The following is a 20,771-nucleotide window of genomic DNA, read 5'->3' on the forward strand; positions in this document are numbered from 1 at the left end:
TAGATTTCCTGAAGTTTTTCTCTAACAGACTTTTGACCAGCCATTCCTAACCAGGGTTCCTCCAGAGGCTGCTAGGGTATCCTTTAACTGTAGCTGATTTACCTCCCATTTTATGGAGCCTGTATAGCTCTGGTACCAATACCACTTGGTACAGCCAGCTGTATGAACCCAATGATCTATTAAATGGTCTGTAGGGGTGGCATTCTGGCCACTTCTGCAAGGGGGGGGGGGCATTCTTCCTACTGACCACCAACATGAGGTGCATTTTTCCCACTGACCACCAATGAATTGGTTTTAGCAAGGGTTCCCCGAGACCTAAATTTAAATTAAAGGGTCCCCCTGGGGTAAAAATGTTTAGAAAGGCTTCTTTAAAGTCAGTTATGGACAGCTTAGTTCTCACTCACATGAGAAGTTGTTTGGACTTCCCAGATCACTTTCTGCTGCTTTTTAATGTACCAATGTTTGCTTGCATTTGGATGTGTTCAAGGAATGTAATCTTCCCCTGGATGCACAGAGTTCTATTTTCTAAATGCAAATAACCTGAATGCACCTAAAAGCAATACATGCATTTATAAATATCCTATAATCGCATGTATGTTATTGCTTATTTAAATGAGGCCTTATAAATACCTATTGATTGTATATATTAGAGGGCTATCAGTCTGTCAAGATTTGGTTCTCATAAAAAAAGGTTGAAAATAATTTCTTCAGAATGGTTAGAGATACAGAGTTGAATAAGGGCTTGTGCTTTTAATCCTTGTTCAGAATATGTAAAATATTGAATGGGCATGATCTGAGCACAGGTTCAGTTTAGAAATAACAAAAACCTAATATAAGCATTACCATAGTATTGCACTCCAGCAATGGCTACATCGTATGTGTCAGGGGGGGGGGGTTGCCTGATGGTGAAAGATGGAGGTGTAATGTATGTTGAAATGCACAGTTGTAGTTTCCATTGGAAGCCCTGCAACTGTGTGACAACGCAGGAGCCCAAATAGGAGACACGGCAGGAGCACAGAAATTAGCATGATGAAAGCTACAGGTTTAAAACACTGAAAATTACTATGAAAATGACATTAACACTGTTAGCAATCACCCCAGAGGAACTTGTAGAGATTTTAGTGCTTGGGTTTACATTTACTTCAAAGCAACTCACACCCACACCAGTTTTTTATTGGATGTTTTCAGACTGGATCTGGGATTTCTTCTCTGTACCATAAATGGCATTTTAAGGCAATTGGTTTGCTGACTAAAAAGGGCTCTCAGAGCTTCTATATATCAAAACAGGGGTATTCGTTTTCCTCCATTCTCTGTTCAACAGCCCTATAGCTGATATAATTACTGCTAACATGTGCAGGGCAGATTGTCTACCATAATCTATGACTTAAAGTGTATATAAAGCTAAAGCGTTTTATATTTTATCAGAGAAAGTGGTGAGGGGTTAGGTCATCTTTTTATTGCTGTCTGTGCCTACACTAAGGAGATTTTATCTTTCTGATTGTCTTATTGACCACTGTCCTTATAATAGAAGGTAAGGAAAAAGGCAAAAGTTTGAGTTGTCACCAGAGCCGCAGAAAAAATCTTCCAATGGGATCACTTATTTCAGTGATCACTAAGGCTCCATTCACATAGAAGCGGTTGTCAGGGCGTATTCGGCCGTACGAATACCCACGGAACCGCTTTAAACATAAAAAACAATGCACTTTATTGTGCATTGTTCAGACTTTTGTGGCAGCCGTGCGATTTCGCAAAATAGTCCAAGTGTGATTTTTTTATAGTAATAGCCACAAATGAGTGGAATCCATGCAGATGAAAGATTTTAGCATTTGCGTGCAGCACGGTCTTCCGCATGGAAAACGCAAAAGCTATATGTGAATGGAGTCTGAGAGGGCATTTTCTTCAATTTGGAGACATTTCCTCTCCCTTCCTGTTGTGTCTACTGGGATCTATCCAATGGGAAAACAATGGCAAACCCCTAAAAAAATTGGACTGGGATTTTAATTAAAAAAAGGAAAAGGCTTGGGCTTCAGTTATACTTTAAAGCAAACCTGTACTAAGAAAAATACAAGAGATGCCATTGCTAGCATTCTTCTGAAATTGCTCGGTGCCTGGCTGTCCTGCTGGTGCAGTGGCTTCAATGCTGTCTGTGTCACTTACTCAGCATGCAAATTTGGAAAGTCAGAGGATAATCAAAACACATAATCTGCATACTTTTTTAGGGTCAGTGGCTTAGAAAGCACTGAAACAGGTTACGCCTAATGGTCAGGCAATGGCTGCCTTCATACTTTTATAGTCAAGGTTTCCTTTAACAACTGCTCCGGTAGCATACCTTCTTCCGCTTGGGTCAAATGTCATACATGTGATACCAGCATCTCCATGGGCATCATTAAATTCAAAAGCTTGTTTCCCAGTCTCAAAATCCCAAACTCGAACTACCTGCAAAGAAAAAGCAAAAATCAATTTGCATATGTAAATCCTTCTCCAAACAATCCATTTGAGTATTTGAATGTCATTCAAACTATATTACCGATGATCCTGGCTTACAGCTCTAAAAGCAAAAGAAAACAATAACAATTGAGTCAACTCTTCTGAAACACGTACCGATCCCTCTGAGCAGGTTACCACTTGCCGGAAGGCTTTGTTGAATTTGCAGCAGAGAACTGGCTCTTTGTGAGAAGTATCCAGGTATGGCGGTGCTATGGACCTAGCACAATGAAGAAGAGGATTGTTAGCACAAAGCACTGATCTAAATACTCTTATCTCTACATACCACTCATATCGAATAGAACACAGATCAAAGAGGAACACCACTTTCAGGAGGAAAACAACAAGTTATTTCCCTCCGAGAGTTGACTAGTATATGTCTGTTGCTCCCACAGATATCTGTCTGTCATCTGATCTGTTCAAAAGCAGCTTAAGTGATGACCATGTCATGTCTATAGCCAGCTTAAAGTATATACCTTGACTTCTTAAGCTCTACACACATTTGTAATGCTTGTAAAACTGATGAAAAAAATAAAGCATGAGATGATTATACCTACTGCATGTAGGAAAGCCTCCCTCACCTCCTGTTTCTTGTTGATTAGGCTTGAAAGAGAGTGATGCTATCCAACCAACTGATCCACTTGCCTGTGCCAGTGTAGTTTTGGCCTGGCCAGCAAAACTAAAAGTGAAGTTGTCTTTTAAAGCCTTTGGATCAGCATGACAGATATCCAGCATTTTTAGGAGAGGATAATAAAGGCAGCATCCATATTCTCCTAGTACAGGTTTCATTTTATTGTGATGGTCCAGGCAATCAAGCTGCACCTAGGGAGCACCTAGAGAGCCCATCATTCTGACATTAGACAGCAATGTCTGAGACTAACACCATTTGTCTGTGCCAGTGTGACACAACTGCATACTTTGTATTTTGTTGTACTGCTTACAATTTGTCTTCATAAAACTAGATTGCTTTCTGTAAAACTAGCATACACCAAATAAAAGCATTTTAGTTTTATGTGGACTTATCCTTTAAAAGTGCTCTTAGGCACGAGTCTCATAAGTTTATCTGAAAACCTCATAAAGGACGGTCTGATGAAAAGACATGTTGGCAACATACAGGATGTTCTTTACTCTAATTCATGTTTTATTTATCATGGCCATATGAAAGCACAGTACAAAAAGCTTCTGCAGTGTAGAATGAAATGAATCATAGTAAACCCACTTAGTGTGGGCAATTTACTTCATAGAACATTCCCATGCTGTGTATTTTTTGTGCTCTGATCGTCCATTTACTTATGTAGGAAGCAGGAGAAATGTATCCTGATGCTATATCAGATGTACTTAGAAGGGCTTTGAAAGAAATGTTTCCACTATAGGCGGGAGAATTTAGCAAAAATAGGAAAGACAGGTTTACTGGAAAAGGGAATGCAGATTAGTAAGACAGATAACAACTTGCTCCTTGAATGGGTAATCTTTAATGACAGTTTTTATAAAGTAATGGTGGCTATTATAAATATAGAACTGTGCACAGGACATCAACATCTCATGTCCAGAGGCAGAAGGCACAGAAGAAGATGAACTTCAACCTTCTTAGAATGGGGTCATTTCAAAAGCAATTGCCACTTGTTTCTATTTTTGGTGCAAGCATTTATAACCGTATATACAAATAAAAAAAATTAAAGTGACACTAAACTCAGGAGTTAAAGCTTCAAAATGCATTTAAGTACCTTAACTAATAATAAAAAATGTACTTTATTTGTGTACAACTCGGCTGTAGATCTTCAAATCATCTCTGAATTCATGCTGACACTGTCCTTCCTTCTGGAGAGTGGCTACTGTTGTTCCCCATGGTCCCTGTGTGTGTTGTAAAGTAGTCACCGCTCCAAGCTCGCTCCTGTGATGGACTACAATCTCACGTTTAGTTTACTAATTTGCACTAAGATTGTAGTCCATCACAGGAGTGACCACTCCATCATGTGATGGACTACAATCTCAGTGCAAATTAGTAAACTAAACGTGAGATTGTAGTCCATCACAGGAGCGAGCTTGGAGCGGTGACTACTTTACAACACACACAGGGACCATGGGGAACAAAAGTAGCCCCCCTCCAGAAGGAAGGACAGTGTCAGCATCAATTCAGAGATGATGTGAGGATCTGCAGCTGAGTGATACACAGATAAGTTAGCTTAAAGAGCTTATTTGTAAGGACCCACAAAAAATAGCCGAGGAGCTACAGATAGCATTATAGACTACTAAAATATGAGAACTGTCTTCTTAATTTAGAGCAGTGCCATATTTCTCTCAACCATAATAGTGGCCTCTTACCCCATCTTCTACCACATGCCTCTTTTTTTCTTTTTTATTATCTGTACAATTCATCTCTCAAATCTGGTGCCTGCGCATGGCCAATCTTGCACAGTCAGCTACAATTGTCTACAACACCAGCAGGAGAAAACCATGGAGAGGATAGTAGGTGGGAACATAACAGACACAGAGGTGGAAGCCTTCTGGATTTCGCCCAGACATCTCTGGCCACTCATTTACTGACAGTGCCATGGGTCTAAGCACCAGTGGGCAAGAGAATGTTGGGTAAAGTCAAAGTGGCAGAAAAATCATCTTCATTAAGCTGCTCTGTTGCAAAGTCTTGATTTTCTTGTCTTTAATCTCATCTTGACCATGACCCTAACTAAATAGGGTACACTGCAGCTGCTGTTATACTTATTCCCCCCACAAACTCAGGCTAAAGAAATCACAAACATTCCCAGGTATGACTATAGACTATATAAGATAGTGGGCAATAGTAGGAGTGTTACCCACGTTAGCTAAGACTGATTAGGGAAGGAAGCCTAAATTACGTTGCATTTTGATGAGCATAGTTGTTGTACTGCTACAACAACCTGTTTATCATTCTTATGTTGTGTATTTGGTATTTTCCCATGGTTCCATCACCTATTTGTACAGACTTGTATAACATCCTCTTTATCACACTGAGCTAAAGTAACAACTACATTGGATTCCAGCCGGTGAGTCTTGTCAAGTCAGCATGCTGCCATATTATGCATATAGATTGGGTCTCAGGAAGTATGTTTTTTGCATATAGCAGCATTTGAAACATAACAGCTGTGATGAAGATAACTTTGTATAATTTAAAGGTCAAAGCCAGATTTATCAGGAAAATATTCATTAGGCAAAGTAAATTTAGTTTTGCATTGATCAACATCCTAAATTATTAGGTATATGTGATCTGTGATATCTTTGTTAAACATAAGTTACAGTATGTAGCACAACGGATCATTGTAAATGGACACAGAGCAGGTTGTCTGCATCTAAATTCAGGTGAAGTACAATAAAGATGTGACATAAATGCTGCCTGTGGTAGTAATAGAGAATACAATATAATCATATAATATTTATTTTCATAACCCAGCGGCATTAGATCATAGAACTATGAAGTATGGTAAGCAATGTTAGCAAATTGCCCTTCTGGTCAGCATAAACCACGGGCCCCTCGCTGACCTCAGCATTCAGCATGCATGGAAAAGATGAAGTAACTTGGGAGGAAAAGCCACCAGAGGGGTGGAAAAGAGTGAGACTAGAGAGCCAGCAAGTGACAGAAGTTAAAAGCATGGCAAACAAAGTGTATATCCAGATAAAGGAAGGCTGGGGAAGAAGATGCACAGGAGTTAGTATTTCTTTAGAGAGGAGGAAATGACATTACAGTGCCATCATATCTTTTTGCCATCAAGTGGGATAGGATTGTACATGCTGTGAGTAGAGGTTGGCCTTGTCACTACCCTGCACTCATGCCATCTCTGACGTTGTCATTCCTTCTACTCTTCCCCGTGATGTGATTCACTGTCACATTGTCAGAAATTGCACTGGCCACGTCCCCACATGCCCAGCATGACTTCAACCAACTAAGATAACTTTTAATCTCTGATTTTTCTTATCAGTCTCTGCACTCTTCTGCATAACCTCAATTGCTGCTTGCATTTCAAAAGAAATCACTTTTTATTCCTGCAGTTTTCCGATAGGTCCTGCACTCTTCCCATTGCCCCTTGTTCTAGCTTGCCCTGATTGGAAGGCAGGTTCTGTCTTTTGGTGACCTAAATATTTCTCATTCATATTACAATCAATAAAAAGTCTGTGCATGAAATATTTTAGTGACGAAAAATTATCTGGGTAATTCCAGTGTAAATGACAATGTGCTGGGATTAATTAGCAATAGGCCTGGTGGTTCAATCTGTTGAGGAACAGCCTGGGAAGCATGTGGTTTTGAGAACAATTCCCTATGGCCTCACTATCTGGGTACAAATATCAGTGTGCGTGCTGCTGTCAACCACAAACTTAGTAGCTTATGCTGCCTAGAAGCAGTTTTAAAACTGGTAGGTTGCAAGTTCACATCCCTTTAGCTTTTGTTAGTCATTACTGCCTGGGTAACACTAATATAAGTGTCAATTTGCTGGCAGGTAGCAACCAAATGCTTAGGAGCTTACTTTGTAGAGAAACAGACTTGAAAGTGTGTGGCTGAATTAAATTCCCTAAAGGCTTTATCATAACTGTCTGCGTACTTAAGTATAAATATTGTTTGCTTGCTGGTATCCTGACATTAAAAAAAACTTGCTTATTGTCATCATTAGCTTGGAAACTCAAGCATCTGTGAATAGGGTTGAGGACTATACAGTTGAATGGACATTATTGTAATCGGCTAAAACTGTTATATACAGTATATGCCTGTATCCCATTTTATTGAGAAAAATAACATAAAAACTGAAAAGGCGACACCTAGTTTTCAGTTGCATAGTATTAACTCTGAAACCTTCTCAGAATTACTGCAGACAATATAGTGCTGTAGCCTGGGTGGTTTGTCTGTCCCTTATCTACAGGCCACGTCTTCTCTCTGCTTTTCTCCTTTCACTGCTCCCTTTGGTGTGTGAGCTATTTTAGTGACATTATCAGCTCCTCATTCTCTAAGCTTTTCACCTTAATAATCTGTTCTGTTCCTCATTCATCACCTGCATAGCCCTATGGCCTATCTCCACCCCCCCCCCCCCCCCTCTTTACAGCATAAACCACGGGCCCCTCGCTGACCTCAGCATTCAGCATGCATGGAAAAGATGAAGTAACTTGGGAGGAAAAGCCACCAGAGGGGTGGAAAAGAGTGAGACTAGAGAGCCAGCAAGTGACAGAAGTTAAAAGCATGGCAAACAAAGTGTATATCCAGATAAAGGAAGGCTGGGGAAGAAGATGCACAGGAGTTAGTATTTCTTTAGAGAGGAGGAAATGACATTACAGTGCCATCATATCTTTTTGCCATCAAGTGGGATAGGATTGTACATGCTGTGAGTAGAGGTTGGCCTTGTCACTACCCTGCACTCATGCCATCTCTGACGTTGTCATTCCTTCTACTCTTCCCCGTGATGTGATTCACTGTCACATTGTCAGAAATTGCACTGGCCACGTCCCCACATGCCCAGCATGACTTCAACCAACTAAGATAACTTTTAATCTCTGATTTTTCTTATCAGTCTCTGCACTCTTCTGCATAACCTCAATTGCTGCTTGCATTTCAAAAGAAATCACTTTTTATTCCTGCAGTTTTCCGATAGGTCCTGCACTCTTCCCATTGCCCCTTGTTCTAGCTTGCCCTGATTGGAAGGCAGGTTCTGTCTTTTGGTGACCTAAATATTTCTCATTCATATTACAATCAATAAAAAGTCTGTGCATGAAATATTTTAGTGACGAAAAATTATCTGGGTAATTCCAGTGTAAATGACAATGTGCTGGGATTAATTAGCAATAGGCCTGGTGGTTCAATCTGTTGAGGAACAGCCTGGGAAGCATGTGGTTTTGAGAACAATTCCCTATGGCCTCACTATCTGGGTACAAATATCAGTGTGCGTGCTGCTGTCAACCACAAACTTATTAGCTTATGCTGCCTAGAAGCAGTTTTAAAACTGGTAGGTTGCAAGTTCACATCCCTTTAGCTTTTGTTAGTCATTACTGCCTGGGTAACACTAATATAAGTGTCAATTTGCTGGCAGGTAGCAACCAAATGCTTAGGAGCTTACTTTGTAGAGAAACAGACTTGAAAGTGTGTGGCTGAATTAAATTCCCTAAAGGCTTTATCATAACTGTCTGCGTACTTAAGTATAAATATTGTTTGCTTGCTGGTATCCTGACATTAAAAAAAACTTGCTTATTGTCATCATTAGCTTGGAAACTCAAGCATCTGTGAATAGGGTTGAGGACTATACAGTTGAATGGACATTATTGTAATCGGCTAAAACTGTTATATACAGTATATGCCTGTATCCCATTTTATTGAGAAAAATAACATAAAAACTGAAAAGGCGACACCTAGTTTTCAGTTGCATAGTATTAACTCTGAAACCTTCTCAGAATTACTGCAGACAATATAGTGCTGTAGCCTGGGTGGTTTGTCTGTCCCTTATCTACAGGCCACGTCTTCTCTCTGCTTTTCTCCTTTCACTGCTCCCTTTGGTGTGTGAGCTATTTTAGTGACATTATCAGCTCCTCATTCTCTAAGCTTTTCACCTTAATAATCTGTTCTGTTCCTCATTCATCACCTGCACTTTAGCCCTTTGCGCTCTCCCCCCCCCCCCCCCCCCACTTTCTTTTTTCTAGGCTCTACATTTTTATGGTCCACCCAGATGCCAGCCCCTCCATGCTCATTCAGCTGCTTAAAATGCCCCACTGCACATACCTTCCAATCAACAGCCCTTGCCTGGTTATAAATGTATATAGTCTGTATAGATCACATGCCCTCCAAACACATCCATAAAACAATTATCTGTGCCATGGATTCTTTAATTTATCATTGTTAAATAAAGCTGAACTCCAGGTATAAATAGGTGTGCTTATTTACATTGGTCCAGATTGACAGTTTTTTGTTGTGGGACTTTTGCTTTAATGACCATAGCCTGGCCATAGTTCTACTTCAACTCATAACCAGTTCATTTAATCTATCTTGACCAACCCAGATTGTGATACTGCAGACTCCAGTTTTGTGATACAAGCACTGAATTTTAATATTTATTTAGCAGCTTCAGGAGAGAGATTTCTGCATCTGATTTCCCAGCTCCGCCGACCCACCATGGTCAATACCAGGTACATGATGGAAAATGCAGAACTGGGATTCTTTGCTGAGCTGTGGCAGAGTCTACAACTTTACCAAGAAGATAATGCTCCCTTAAGTCCATGGGAATTATAAAAGTGCACGAGTGATGTGGTCATCCAGTGTCTACCCCTAAATTGTTTTTTTCAAAGCATTTAAATATTTTCTTACTTTAGCTTGACCTGCAGAAGAGCAATGGAGTCAGTGGTAACACAAAGTGCTTTGATATCTGGGATATAGAGACCAGCGGTTAGTTCCCCTCTGATTCCGGTTGATTTTGAGCAGGCAGTAAACAAACAGGTCTGGCTTTGAATGTCCCATATCTGAAACAAAGGAATGTTATGAAATACAGTGCAATAAATAACTGCTCACAGGTAAGTATTATGTTAGGATCTTAGAAATTAACAACTGACCCCTTTGTCTGATTTACAATAAACTTGGGATGTTCGCATACCTTTCGGCGAGACTCATCTCTTTAGGGAAGCTAAAGCAGAACTTGTCCACCTCTTTCTCAAACAATTCATCCCCACACAGCTACCTCCTCATGTATCACTTGACCCCTCCCTCTTAGATTGTAAGCCTTCAGGGGCAGGGCCCTCCTTACCATCGTGTCTTGAATTGTATTTTAATTAAAATGTCTTCCCTATATTGTAAAGCGCTGCGCAAACTGTTGGCGCTATATAAGTTCCTAACTTCCTTTGGCTGACAAAGCTGCCTCTGCTGCCCAGGAGTATTAGGAGAGGGGAAGAAACAGCAGGCAGCCGGTATGGAAGGGAGGTGGACAAGTTCTGAGATGCGATGGGACGGACGGCTGTGTTAGAGCCATGCATGTCAGCGGCTCTCTGTTTGGTACTGCCCAGCTCACTGATGGAACTGGTTGCCAGGAGCTCGGTGAAACGCCAGCCAGAGCGTCCTGCTCATCTCCCTGGCAACCCCTGGTATGCATTTCTCTGTTGCGCTAGTCTATATGGGATGTGGGTGCTTGTAATTTAAGTGTATGTACCACATTACAGCCATAACAAAACACACCAGCTCTGACCCTTCCACAATGGGCCTGATGGTAGGTTGAACACTGGGAGGCTATAATAAAACAGATAAAAAGAAAAGCATTGGTATTTTTTTTCCAGAAGGCCCTCGCATGGTCTGACTTGGACCCATTGATGTCTTTGTATGCTTTTTCTTTATTCCATCTTACTCCAATAATAGTATTTCATATAGAGTGGTGGGACAATAGGTCGGGTTATAGTTTCTCCCTTTGAATCTTTTTTTGGGACGCAGCAATGTTACAAGTGTCCACTAGAGGGAACATGGACCTTTTTTATACTGACCATTGAAATTTTTTGTTTAGGCTCCCTAACTTATTATAACTGATTATTATGTTTATTCATTTTCTTACAAAAGCTACAGAGAAACACTTTTACTAGTACAAATCGGGCACAGGAACATTATAAGCTCTACGCAGAGGCAGCTGCCAAGAAAAGCTTCACTGCAATTTTTATCCAATTACACTGTCATTTTTACTATTTATTTTTTTCCAGGTATACAAGTTGTCACTGGAACAGAAAGCTAGGCGATCGGAGAGCTATGCAGAATATGTTTCAAAATGTTGCCCGCACATACACTTTAATGTGTCTTTTCTAGTAATTTATATACTCTATAGTTTATCTTCACACTGGGCAAAAGGGACAGTAGTTCATTCCCAAAAGGGTATTAAACATGCCTACTCTATCCAAAAAGAGAAAAACATTTTAGCTAGAGCTCCACTTAAAAGTGCATAATTAACCACTAAGTGGCACTGTGATGAAGCCTTTAGTTGTCGACTTTTTAATAACATAACATTTAGATCTACAAGACGACAGATATTTATGCTGTTTATGCCTTTGTAGCCTTTGTAACCTTCTGGGTTGTAGTTGATAGATTGCCTACATACTGAAAGGATAATGAAACCCTAGGACAACAATGTAATACATTGTGGCTTATGAGTCCTTAGATGGGCGGCTGCATTTGTTTCCCCTTTTGAGTCTAAGAACATTTTAAGCAAGAACAGAGACATACTCATTGATCCTGCCAGAAATGCAGTTACCCTGTCAGTTACTGTCAGCTGACCTGGAAGCAAAAACAATCTTTTTTGCCTTAACTGCTAATCCCATCATCCCCAAAGTAATGGAGATGAACAAAGCAGACACATTTAAAGCAGAACTTGGGTAAACATTTTATTAACCCTTACAGTGGGACTACCCTTGCACTGCAAGTGTTGAGTGCTTGTTGTTGCCTAGGGAAAAAATAAAAAAGTTACACTCACACAATCCACTGAGCTGGCTTGCACATAGACCAGTCCCTGGAGCATCATCTCTCCCCCACCACTGCAGCGATCTAAAGTCCCTGAGTCATCACTTTCTATACACAGTGTATACGACATGAGGACACAGAGGGGTGTAAGAGTTCTTTTTCAAAGTCTAGTCTGGGTGACAACCATGCCTCCCTCTATACAGCCATAGTTGAGTGGAAGAATGAGCATAGCCCTCCCAGGACATTTTCAGCAAGTACAGAGAATACACATCGATCTTGCCAAAAATGCAGTGTCCCGGTCACTTCCTGTAAGCTGAACTGGAAGCAAAAGTAAGGTTATCTTTATTCTTTAACCCCTTCGACAGAAAATATATAATGTTGGGGGGTTTTACGTCATTTTCAGGCCTAAAATGTGGAATATAACATGGGTGCAAAAATGGAAAAAAGGGCCTCAGTCATGAAGGGGTTAAACGACTAATCTCCCCGCCCCCTTGTAATGAAGATGGAGAGAGGAAGATATGTTTAAAGTACAGCCTGGGTGGCAACACTGGCTTTAATTTTTCCACATGTATAAGACCGTTGCAACAGGCAAGACCCACGGAAAGAAAGTGTTTATCATTGGCATTGTTTTATTGTTTTTAATTACATTGAGGAGGGCATATGATTGCCCTCTATTTTTAGTTACTGCACATCATTATTGCTCTCTTGCATTGTTTTATTGAGTAAACACTGATGAACACTGCTGCTCTGATGCTGCTGATATTGTGGCAGCAGACAAAATTGCTACGCTTAACAAAATGGCTACGCCTAACAAAATGGCTACGCTTAACAAAATGGCCCACGGTTTAAATAATGTGGGGTTTTTTTTCTACACATATGACCCTCTGACTTCTGCCCTACAGTGTAACTTTGTAACCACAAATGCTGATGGCATAATCTTGTGACTTAGGTCCCCCTCCTTGCAAGATTGTAATAGTAATCGGTCATGAGTTTATGACAAAAGGTTGTGACAGGATACATGAACCATATATAGTTAAATTGCAAATGCTGCTTGCTGATTGGCTTAGAGCTGTCTAAGGAAAGAGACATATTGGAAATGTGTAATGTGACGTAATTGTTATTATATATATTTTGTGACCAGCCCTTAAAGGAGAACTATGAGATGAGTGATTTCCACTCACCTCATAGTTCTAGCCGACCTGTGACAATGAGACTGTCACAGGTCGGCTCAGTAGATCGGGAGGTGAGCGAACACATACCAGGTTCGCTCACCTCTCGATCCTGTCACGGCTCTCTGCCGTGACAGGGGGAGGGGCTGGATTCCCCTCTCCGATCTGCCAGCGCTGACTGGCGGAACGGACTGGGGAGGGGGCGGGTACAGCTGGCTCTGCCTCTAGATAGGCAGAGGCAGCTGTCACTCACGCAGCTGGGCGGATCCCGTCATCTACGTCGGGATCCGCTCCGGCTGCGGCGTCTCAGTATACCGCGAGCTGTAGCTCGCGGTATACTGAGCTTAGGGTAACGGGAGGACTCTAGTTTGTGTCCTCCTGTTACCCTAAGGAGAACTATGGGGAAAAACACTGACCCCATAGTTCTCCTTTAAGGCGCACCCAGCTTCTGGAAGACGTTAGTCGGCTGGGTTTCTGTACAGAATAAAGAAGATTTGTATTCCTGAAGTCTGTGTCCGGAGTCCATTGCTGGTTTCCCAAAGCTATTTGCCGCTACAATATCTCACTTGCATCAGCACATCACGAACAGCACCCAGAGGCCCCTAAGTGTACTTTTGCTCCTGGCTGTATTACGGAGTCCAGTGCATATGATCTCAACAGGAACAGGTGATATTGAAAAGCTTTGCAAAACAGCCAAGCTCAAGTGTTCAATCCATGATTACTGCTCACAGGGTTTATTGAATACTATAAGGAGCGAGTGGATGGCATGCTCTGGACTCCGTTCTGGCTACACTAATGCAGACAGGGCTCCAGCAGCCATAGAACAGCAGAGTAAGCCAACCCAATGTCAGATCATCTTACCTTTATTGTACAATCGGTGGCAATAGAAAATATCTTGTTATCTTCTGAAGAGACCTCCAGAAAGAATATGGGTGCTGTATGACCTCGAAGCATTCCTGTAGCTCGCCTGGGTTTAAAGAAAAGATGAATGGATTCATTAGATATTTCTACCAATTAGCAAATATAACTATTTGCATAAGTGAGTAAACATGCCTGTGCTGTGATATCCAGTGTAATTTTTATTATTTCTGCTGTTTCAGTTATACTGCATACCTATTTCATTGTGTTATGCTGAATTTCTAGCTACAAGTGTAAGATTAGCATTGTTACAGCCTAATCTCTGCAAATTTGGTATCTTCCACTTCACCCCTGCTGTTTTCTGTAGGGGTGAAGTGGAACTTCCCAGTGATCCTTTGTACAGCCTCTTTTCTTCATCACCCTCACTGAGGTAAGAGGGTCTGTTATCCTGTTAATGGCAAAGATAGGAATGTCTTTTCACTCTAAGAATGACAAGGAATCACATCCTATGTATTGAGAAGGTAAATAAACTACATAAAATTATACTTGCAGTCTTTTTATCGAATTGGACATTATCTTTGAATATCACCAAGTCAGTAGGTTGTCATACTGCCCGTACAGATAAGTCTCAGGAAAGTATGTGAAAATACATAAAGCGGTGGTTGTAACAGAATAGTGAAAAGACAGAATTCTAAGCCTATAACAGTCTGCAATCTACAAGTTTTCTCCTGTGCCTGAGGGAGCACATGTCACAGAATCACTTGCTGCAGAACCACCTTAGGACCAAATTACTGTCTGCTGTATCATTCCTTTCACTGAGAAGCAAGCCTGCTTACACACAATTCCCCAAGATAATGCTGATTCTCAACAGGAAGAGATATCTGCTAGACCCAAACGTACAATGAAACCTTCTTTGAAGCTATTAGAGCATTATGAAGCAAACAAAGCAGAAATGTCCGATAAGTAGTCTGATATGTGGAATAAGACTGTACAATGCATACATGCCGCTGATGACACATGTGACATAGAGCAATTGAATAGCATGCTTGTAAGGCTAAAGAAAGTTTATGAAAACTATCAGAGATATTCTGAGAAGTATGCCACTCTGCTAGTAAGTATTACCACAGAGAAGTCTGTTCAATAACTAGAACATCTCATTGCTCTTCACAAGGAAAGGCACAACACCTTTCTAGACGCCAGAGCGAGGATAGATGACAAAATATCACCATTGCACAAAACTGCATCTCTCCGCACTACATCCTCCAGACATTCTAAAAGATCTTCAAGATCATCATATTCGAAGCATTGAACGTCTGACAAGGGCTTGTGCTGAGGCCGAGGCAGCAAAAGCAGAGGCTTCTTGCGTGAAAAAGAAAGCAGCTATTAAAGGTACAGGTCACTTAGGCACAAGCAATGCAAGCTAAAGCACAAGCTGAAGCACAGGTAATGCAAGCTAAAGCACAAGCTGAGGCATAGGCAACACAAGCTAAAGCAATGGCAATGCAGGCCAAGGCTGAAGCAAAGCTAGAAGTCATTCATAAAGAAAGGGAGGAAGCGGTAGCCATGGCTAAGCTAAGAGTTTATGAACAAGCTGTTGCTGAAAGTGAACTAGACAATATCAGCTTTGCAAATACAGAGAGTCGCATGGAGCGCACTAAGGACTATGTCTTAAGCCAGAGCAATAGATCTTCAGTTAACTGTGATGTTCCTGACCACACGGACATTCCTTCAGACCGCCAGCCTCTTAAAACTACTGTGATTTGAAATGTATGTGATGAACCTGTTACGTTCTCTACCTAGCAGCAGATCCTTTACGCTATTCCAGACCATCTGAGCCGAACGCCACAGAGAGACAAACCGTCAACTCTGACATCATCGCTCAAGCTAAACCATCACCACTGCTTCAGGTTAGTGATCGTGCTCCTGCTAGCTCCATTCCTCAGAATTTAGCTTACAGTATATTCCAGAATATAATGCATGCTCTTCTCTGTAGATCAGCAATATGCACATGTTACAGTGTGGGATATGATGAAAAAGTGAGTTGCCCAACCCATTTGAGGGCTTAATGTTTATTGCATATTACGATAAAAAAAAAAACTTAAGGGGTCAATTTACCAAGCTTCACTGCATATGCATGTGCGTTACACAGTGGTATTCGTAATCATCATTATATAACCAGCACACTGGCTAGTTCACAAAATAGAATATTATTAAACCTTGCAGTAATTTATAGCTGACTTACAAGCTGGAGAAAAAAGCATGCAGTGGGGCACCCTCTGGATTCCAAGGGTCAAATGCTTTGTCTAGGGCAGTGGTTCTCAACCTTTCTAGGGGTGGGACCCCTTGGTAACATTTGCCAAGTTTTGGTGACCCCCAATGGTAAAATTTAGGTATGACGCGGCTGCTGCAGCAACATCTGGCGGCGTGGCGGGAGAACTGACACTGCTGCGCTAGGAGAGTGCTGAGGTGGACTCTCACCTAGCACATCAGAAATCACACAGCGACCCACAGGTTGAGAACCACTGCTCAAAGGAGACAACGAATCCCAGAGGAATACAACAAATCGTAGCAATAGTCCATTATACTATAATGTTCTATTGCTGGGATTTGTAGTCCTCTGCAGCTGGTGTTATTCTGCGTTGCGCTGTAGAATTTATTATTGCTGGGATTTGTAGTCCTCTGTAGCTGCTGGTATTCTGCAGTGTGCTGTATAATGATTACACGGCGCAATGCAGAATAGCACCAGCTATAGAGGACTACAGCAAATGGCAGCAATAGTACATTATACTATTTGCTGCAATAGTACATTATACTGTAATGTACTATTGCTGGGATTTGTAGTCCTCTGTAGCTGGTGTTATTCTGCGTTGCGCTGTATAATGTACTATTGCTGGGATTTGTAGTCCTCTGTAGCTGCTGGTATTCTGTATTGTGCTGTATATAATTTATTATTGCTGGGATCTGATGTATTCCTCTATAGATGGTGTTATTCTCCATTGCGCCGTATAATTTTATTATTGCTGGGATTTGTAGTCCTATATAGCTGGTGGTATTCTGCATTGCGCTGTATAATCAGCGCAATGTAGAATATGCTAGGCGACCCCCGGCAAATTGTCATTTGACCCCCGACGGGGTCACGACCCACAGGTTGAGAACCGCTGGTCTAGGGGATGATAAATAAGATGAATTACTTACTTTATTCTTTATTACCCTGACAGTTGGAGCTCTCCAATGCTCCTGGGATGTGTATGGACCCTCAGTGTCCTCACATACAATGAAGGACCACTGATTCAGAATTATATGCAATGACATCAGAGAGCTGCAACTGGTTGGGCAGGGAAGAGGAGCGGCTTCAGGGGACTGGGGGAAAGCGGAAGTAAGGAATAAGGTAAGTATCGCACCTTACTCCAATCCTCTAGACAAAATTAGCATTTCACCCTTGTGGTGCAGAGAGGGCACCCCTGCCAGGGTTACGTTTTCTGCAGCCCAAAGTGCAGCTTTACAACTCTTCATCAAAAAATTGTTTATACAAGCAATGTCAAAAACACCACATGCCATACCTGCAGCAGCCTCCAAAGCATTGCTTTCATGGCTAAAAAGACATGCGTTCGGATAGGAAAATCTTCAGCACTTCCAGGTAGTATGAAGCTTGCCTTTAACTCTAGCCCCCACATTTCTATTGGCCAAGCACAATGATGGGCGGCCTCACTGGCCAATAGGAATGTGTAGAAGGCAGAAGGCAGCATTATCTGGAAACGCTGAAGCTTTGCCAGCGCAGTCATGGATTCAGTCAAAGATGGTCGTAAGGAAGGTTTTGGATGCTGCTGCAGCTGACTGCACGTTACCCCTACAACAGTTTTTTTTCCTTTGACAAAGTAAAGCAAAAATTCAAATTCTGAATTAAATATTATTGTAAATTATCTCAAGGGACAATAATAAAAAAAAAACAAATGAAGCATACTGAATTGACCCTTAGGAAATGTGCAATGCAAAGTGAAAAGTTAGCTGCACTAATTATGATTTCATGACAACAATAATGAAGAAGGTTACCCAAATAAGGACTATCTTACTGATGTCATAACATGTACACAAAGTCAACAGCTTGCACAATCTTTTTTTCTCAGAGCCAAATATTTGCTCTTGTTCTCAGGTATGTGCCTCAGGTTAGTGAACTGAAGTATATCATGCCTGAGGGCTTGTTCACACCAATTGCAGTGCGTTCCAGAGCAGTAGCGGCTACATCGCAACTCCCCCTGGGTTTTGCGGCGGGAGGGGCGCGTCAGTGTATTGAAGTCAAAGGCACCACTTCCAGCTGCTGCCACCCCACCCGCAGTGCGATCGGACGCGTGGCAAAACATAAAAACATTGCCTGCATTCTGTTCCACTGCAAACGCAAAAAAAAAAAGAGCAAGCAGCATTTTTTGCGTTTGCAGTGGAACGGAATGCAGGCAATGTTTTGCCATGTGTCCGATCGCACTGCGGGGGGGGGGGTTTGGAAGCAGTGCCATTGACTTCAATGCACCGCCATGCCCCCTCCCGCCCCAGAACGCAGGGGGAAGTTTTGTGAGCGATTGCGGTGAGTTGCAGCAGCTACTGCTCTGCAACACACCACAATTGGTATGAACAAGACCTTATAACTGACCTGAGGTTGAAAAAAAGCCATTTTACACTAATTGTGATATGCCTTTCTTGTCACAAATGAATAGCATGTGCTCAATGCCCCATATTAAAGTACAGTCCTTTGTACAGTAGGGTTGGCGTGTGAAACGAAGAAGCAGTACAAGAAATCAATCCGTTCATATGCTGACAAGAAGCATATTGATAGGAGGAGAAAGCAGAGTGACAGATAGATGAATTCATCACTGTGCTGCATCTCAGTACTGTGTACTCAGTAAAGTACTGCAGGGGATATATCTAGGTTGTAGATGAATATTACAGTAAAACTGGTATAGTTATTTTAACTTTAATAAGCTATTCATTTTATTTTGTTATTTTTAGCTACAATTCTGCTTTATATTAAACCATTAAAGCCTAAACTAGCAATTTTCGTGTTCCTAGCTGCAAAACAAACTGTGGCGCAGGCGTGGAGGAAACAACAGATCCCCTTTGGGGGGGTTAGTAGAAGGTTGGACTCTTTCTTTACTAACGAAAAACTGTTCAGCATCCTGATGGACACGCAAAATAAATTCCGGAAGGTCTGGGACCCTTGGTTGGTATATGCACACTCGACCATTCCCCTCACGAGCCTAACGTCATTTTGAGTGGATTCCCCCAGCCTGGTGGTTCCATTCCGCTGCCACATACCTCCCCCCTCCCTGATCCCCTACTTCTTCTAACTTTCCTTCTTTCCTCCCACTCTTGACTTCTATGTATGGCACTCTTGCCCCTTGGAAAAGCACCTTAGGGTGCTGGATACATTTCGTTTGATCCCTACGGTTATGGGGAAAAAATATACAATTGTTTGCAACTGTTACCGACAAGGTGATTGTATCTTGTGCCTTTTTACCTGAAACTGTATTGTACTCTTGTTATATCTGTTCTATCCATAAGTACAAAAAAACACCTGTTTATCCTGCTAGGAGTCCAGCATCTGCATTCCCAAGATGACAGTGCTGCTCCTCCATACATACAGTATGATAGATGAGCAGGCAGGATCACAAGGTAAAGGAGAAACTGCCTGAAAAAAGAACACGAATGCAGCCACCACATCTAAAGACTGGTAAGCTGCAATAAAATACATTTTTGTTTTGGGTTTAGATACTTTAAAGTGACATTAAAGACAAAAATGTTTTGCCCTCCCCCCCATGTTAATGTTAGCACTTACCTTAAATGATGTCTCTTATTCCGATCTTATTCTTCTTTCCTGATGTTTTCATCTGTCCCTCCAGCGGTGCGGCGTCTCTCCGATCCAGCGCTGACTGCTCTGTCCCTCCGATCCAGCGGTGTCTGCATGCGGATGCACAGGTCCATACACTTACCTTGCGTCTCTGCTCGTCTCCTGGCCGAGAATCCGAACTGCGCATGCGCCCGCCCCAAGATCCTTTGCGGCCGCACAAGCAATGAGGTAAGTTTAAACCGCTGTTAAAGAGTTGTTTTTTTAAAAACATTTTGCCTATATCTACTGCTTGATAGCAGTAGATATAGGCAAAAAAAAAGGAGGGTTTAGAGCCCCTTTAATTCCCACATTCAACTCTATACTGTATTTGTCACTATGTCTCCCTTCCCCCAAACACACACACAAATACACAAGCAGTTGTTAAGCCAATAGGAAACATTGCACAGTGTAGACTCTACATCTCACCATTGCATTCCCCCCTCTGCCTATTAGAGCGGAAGCAAGGTGAGAACTCTGTCTCATGCCATCAGTGAAAGTTACAGCTTGATACAACATTCGCATCTTACCCCATCATTACAACTCTAGGTGGATTACCCCAAACAGTTTGATTGCTACATAAAAAAGAGAGCTTGGACATAGCAGTCTCTGTTTAGCTAATATAATATAGTATGTTTCTGCTGACTCTGTCTTGCTCTGTAAAAGCAGAACTGTTGCTCTTAGTCACAGTCGATTTGATGCATCCCTCCTCCATAGGCATAACAAAGGTTAATTTTAGGGATACACCAATACCGATACCAGTATCAGTATCGGTGCCGATGCCGAGTATTTGGGCGGGTACTCGTACTCGCCCAAATGCTCCGATGCCTGGGACGATATTTGGGCTCCCGGTATCAGGATGTCATTACAATTCATTGCACGCTGCCCGGCTTCCTGATTGGCCGGGAAGCCGGCTCCATGCTCCCTCGTCACTAGTGACGAGGGAGCATGGAGCCGGCTTCCC

General features: G+C 41.8%; 1 protein-coding gene across 1 annotated transcript in view; it reads right to left on the bottom strand.

The window, feature by feature from the left end:
* LOC108786220 (WD repeat-containing protein 64-like) overlaps positions 1-20,771 on the bottom strand; it is a 125,006-nt gene that overhangs the window by 46,917 nt on the left and 57,318 nt on the right. The window contains exons 14-17 of the mRNA XM_018555470.1: positions 13,939-14,044; positions 9,791-9,942; positions 2,602-2,704; positions 2,330-2,436 (exon numbers count right to left, since the gene is read on the bottom strand). Coding sequence (XP_018410972.1) covers positions 2,330-2,436; positions 2,602-2,704; positions 9,791-9,942; positions 13,939-14,044 — 468 coding nt within the window. The remainder of the gene's footprint in view (positions 1-2,329; positions 2,437-2,601; positions 2,705-9,790; positions 9,943-13,938; positions 14,045-20,771) is intronic.

This window comes from Nanorana parkeri, unplaced genomic scaffold (assembly GCF_000935625.1).
Source record: "Nanorana parkeri isolate BGI_ZX_2015 unplaced genomic scaffold, ASM93562v1 scaffold198, whole genome shotgun sequence".
NCBI lineage: Eukaryota > Metazoa > Chordata > Amphibia > Anura > Dicroglossidae > Nanorana > Nanorana parkeri.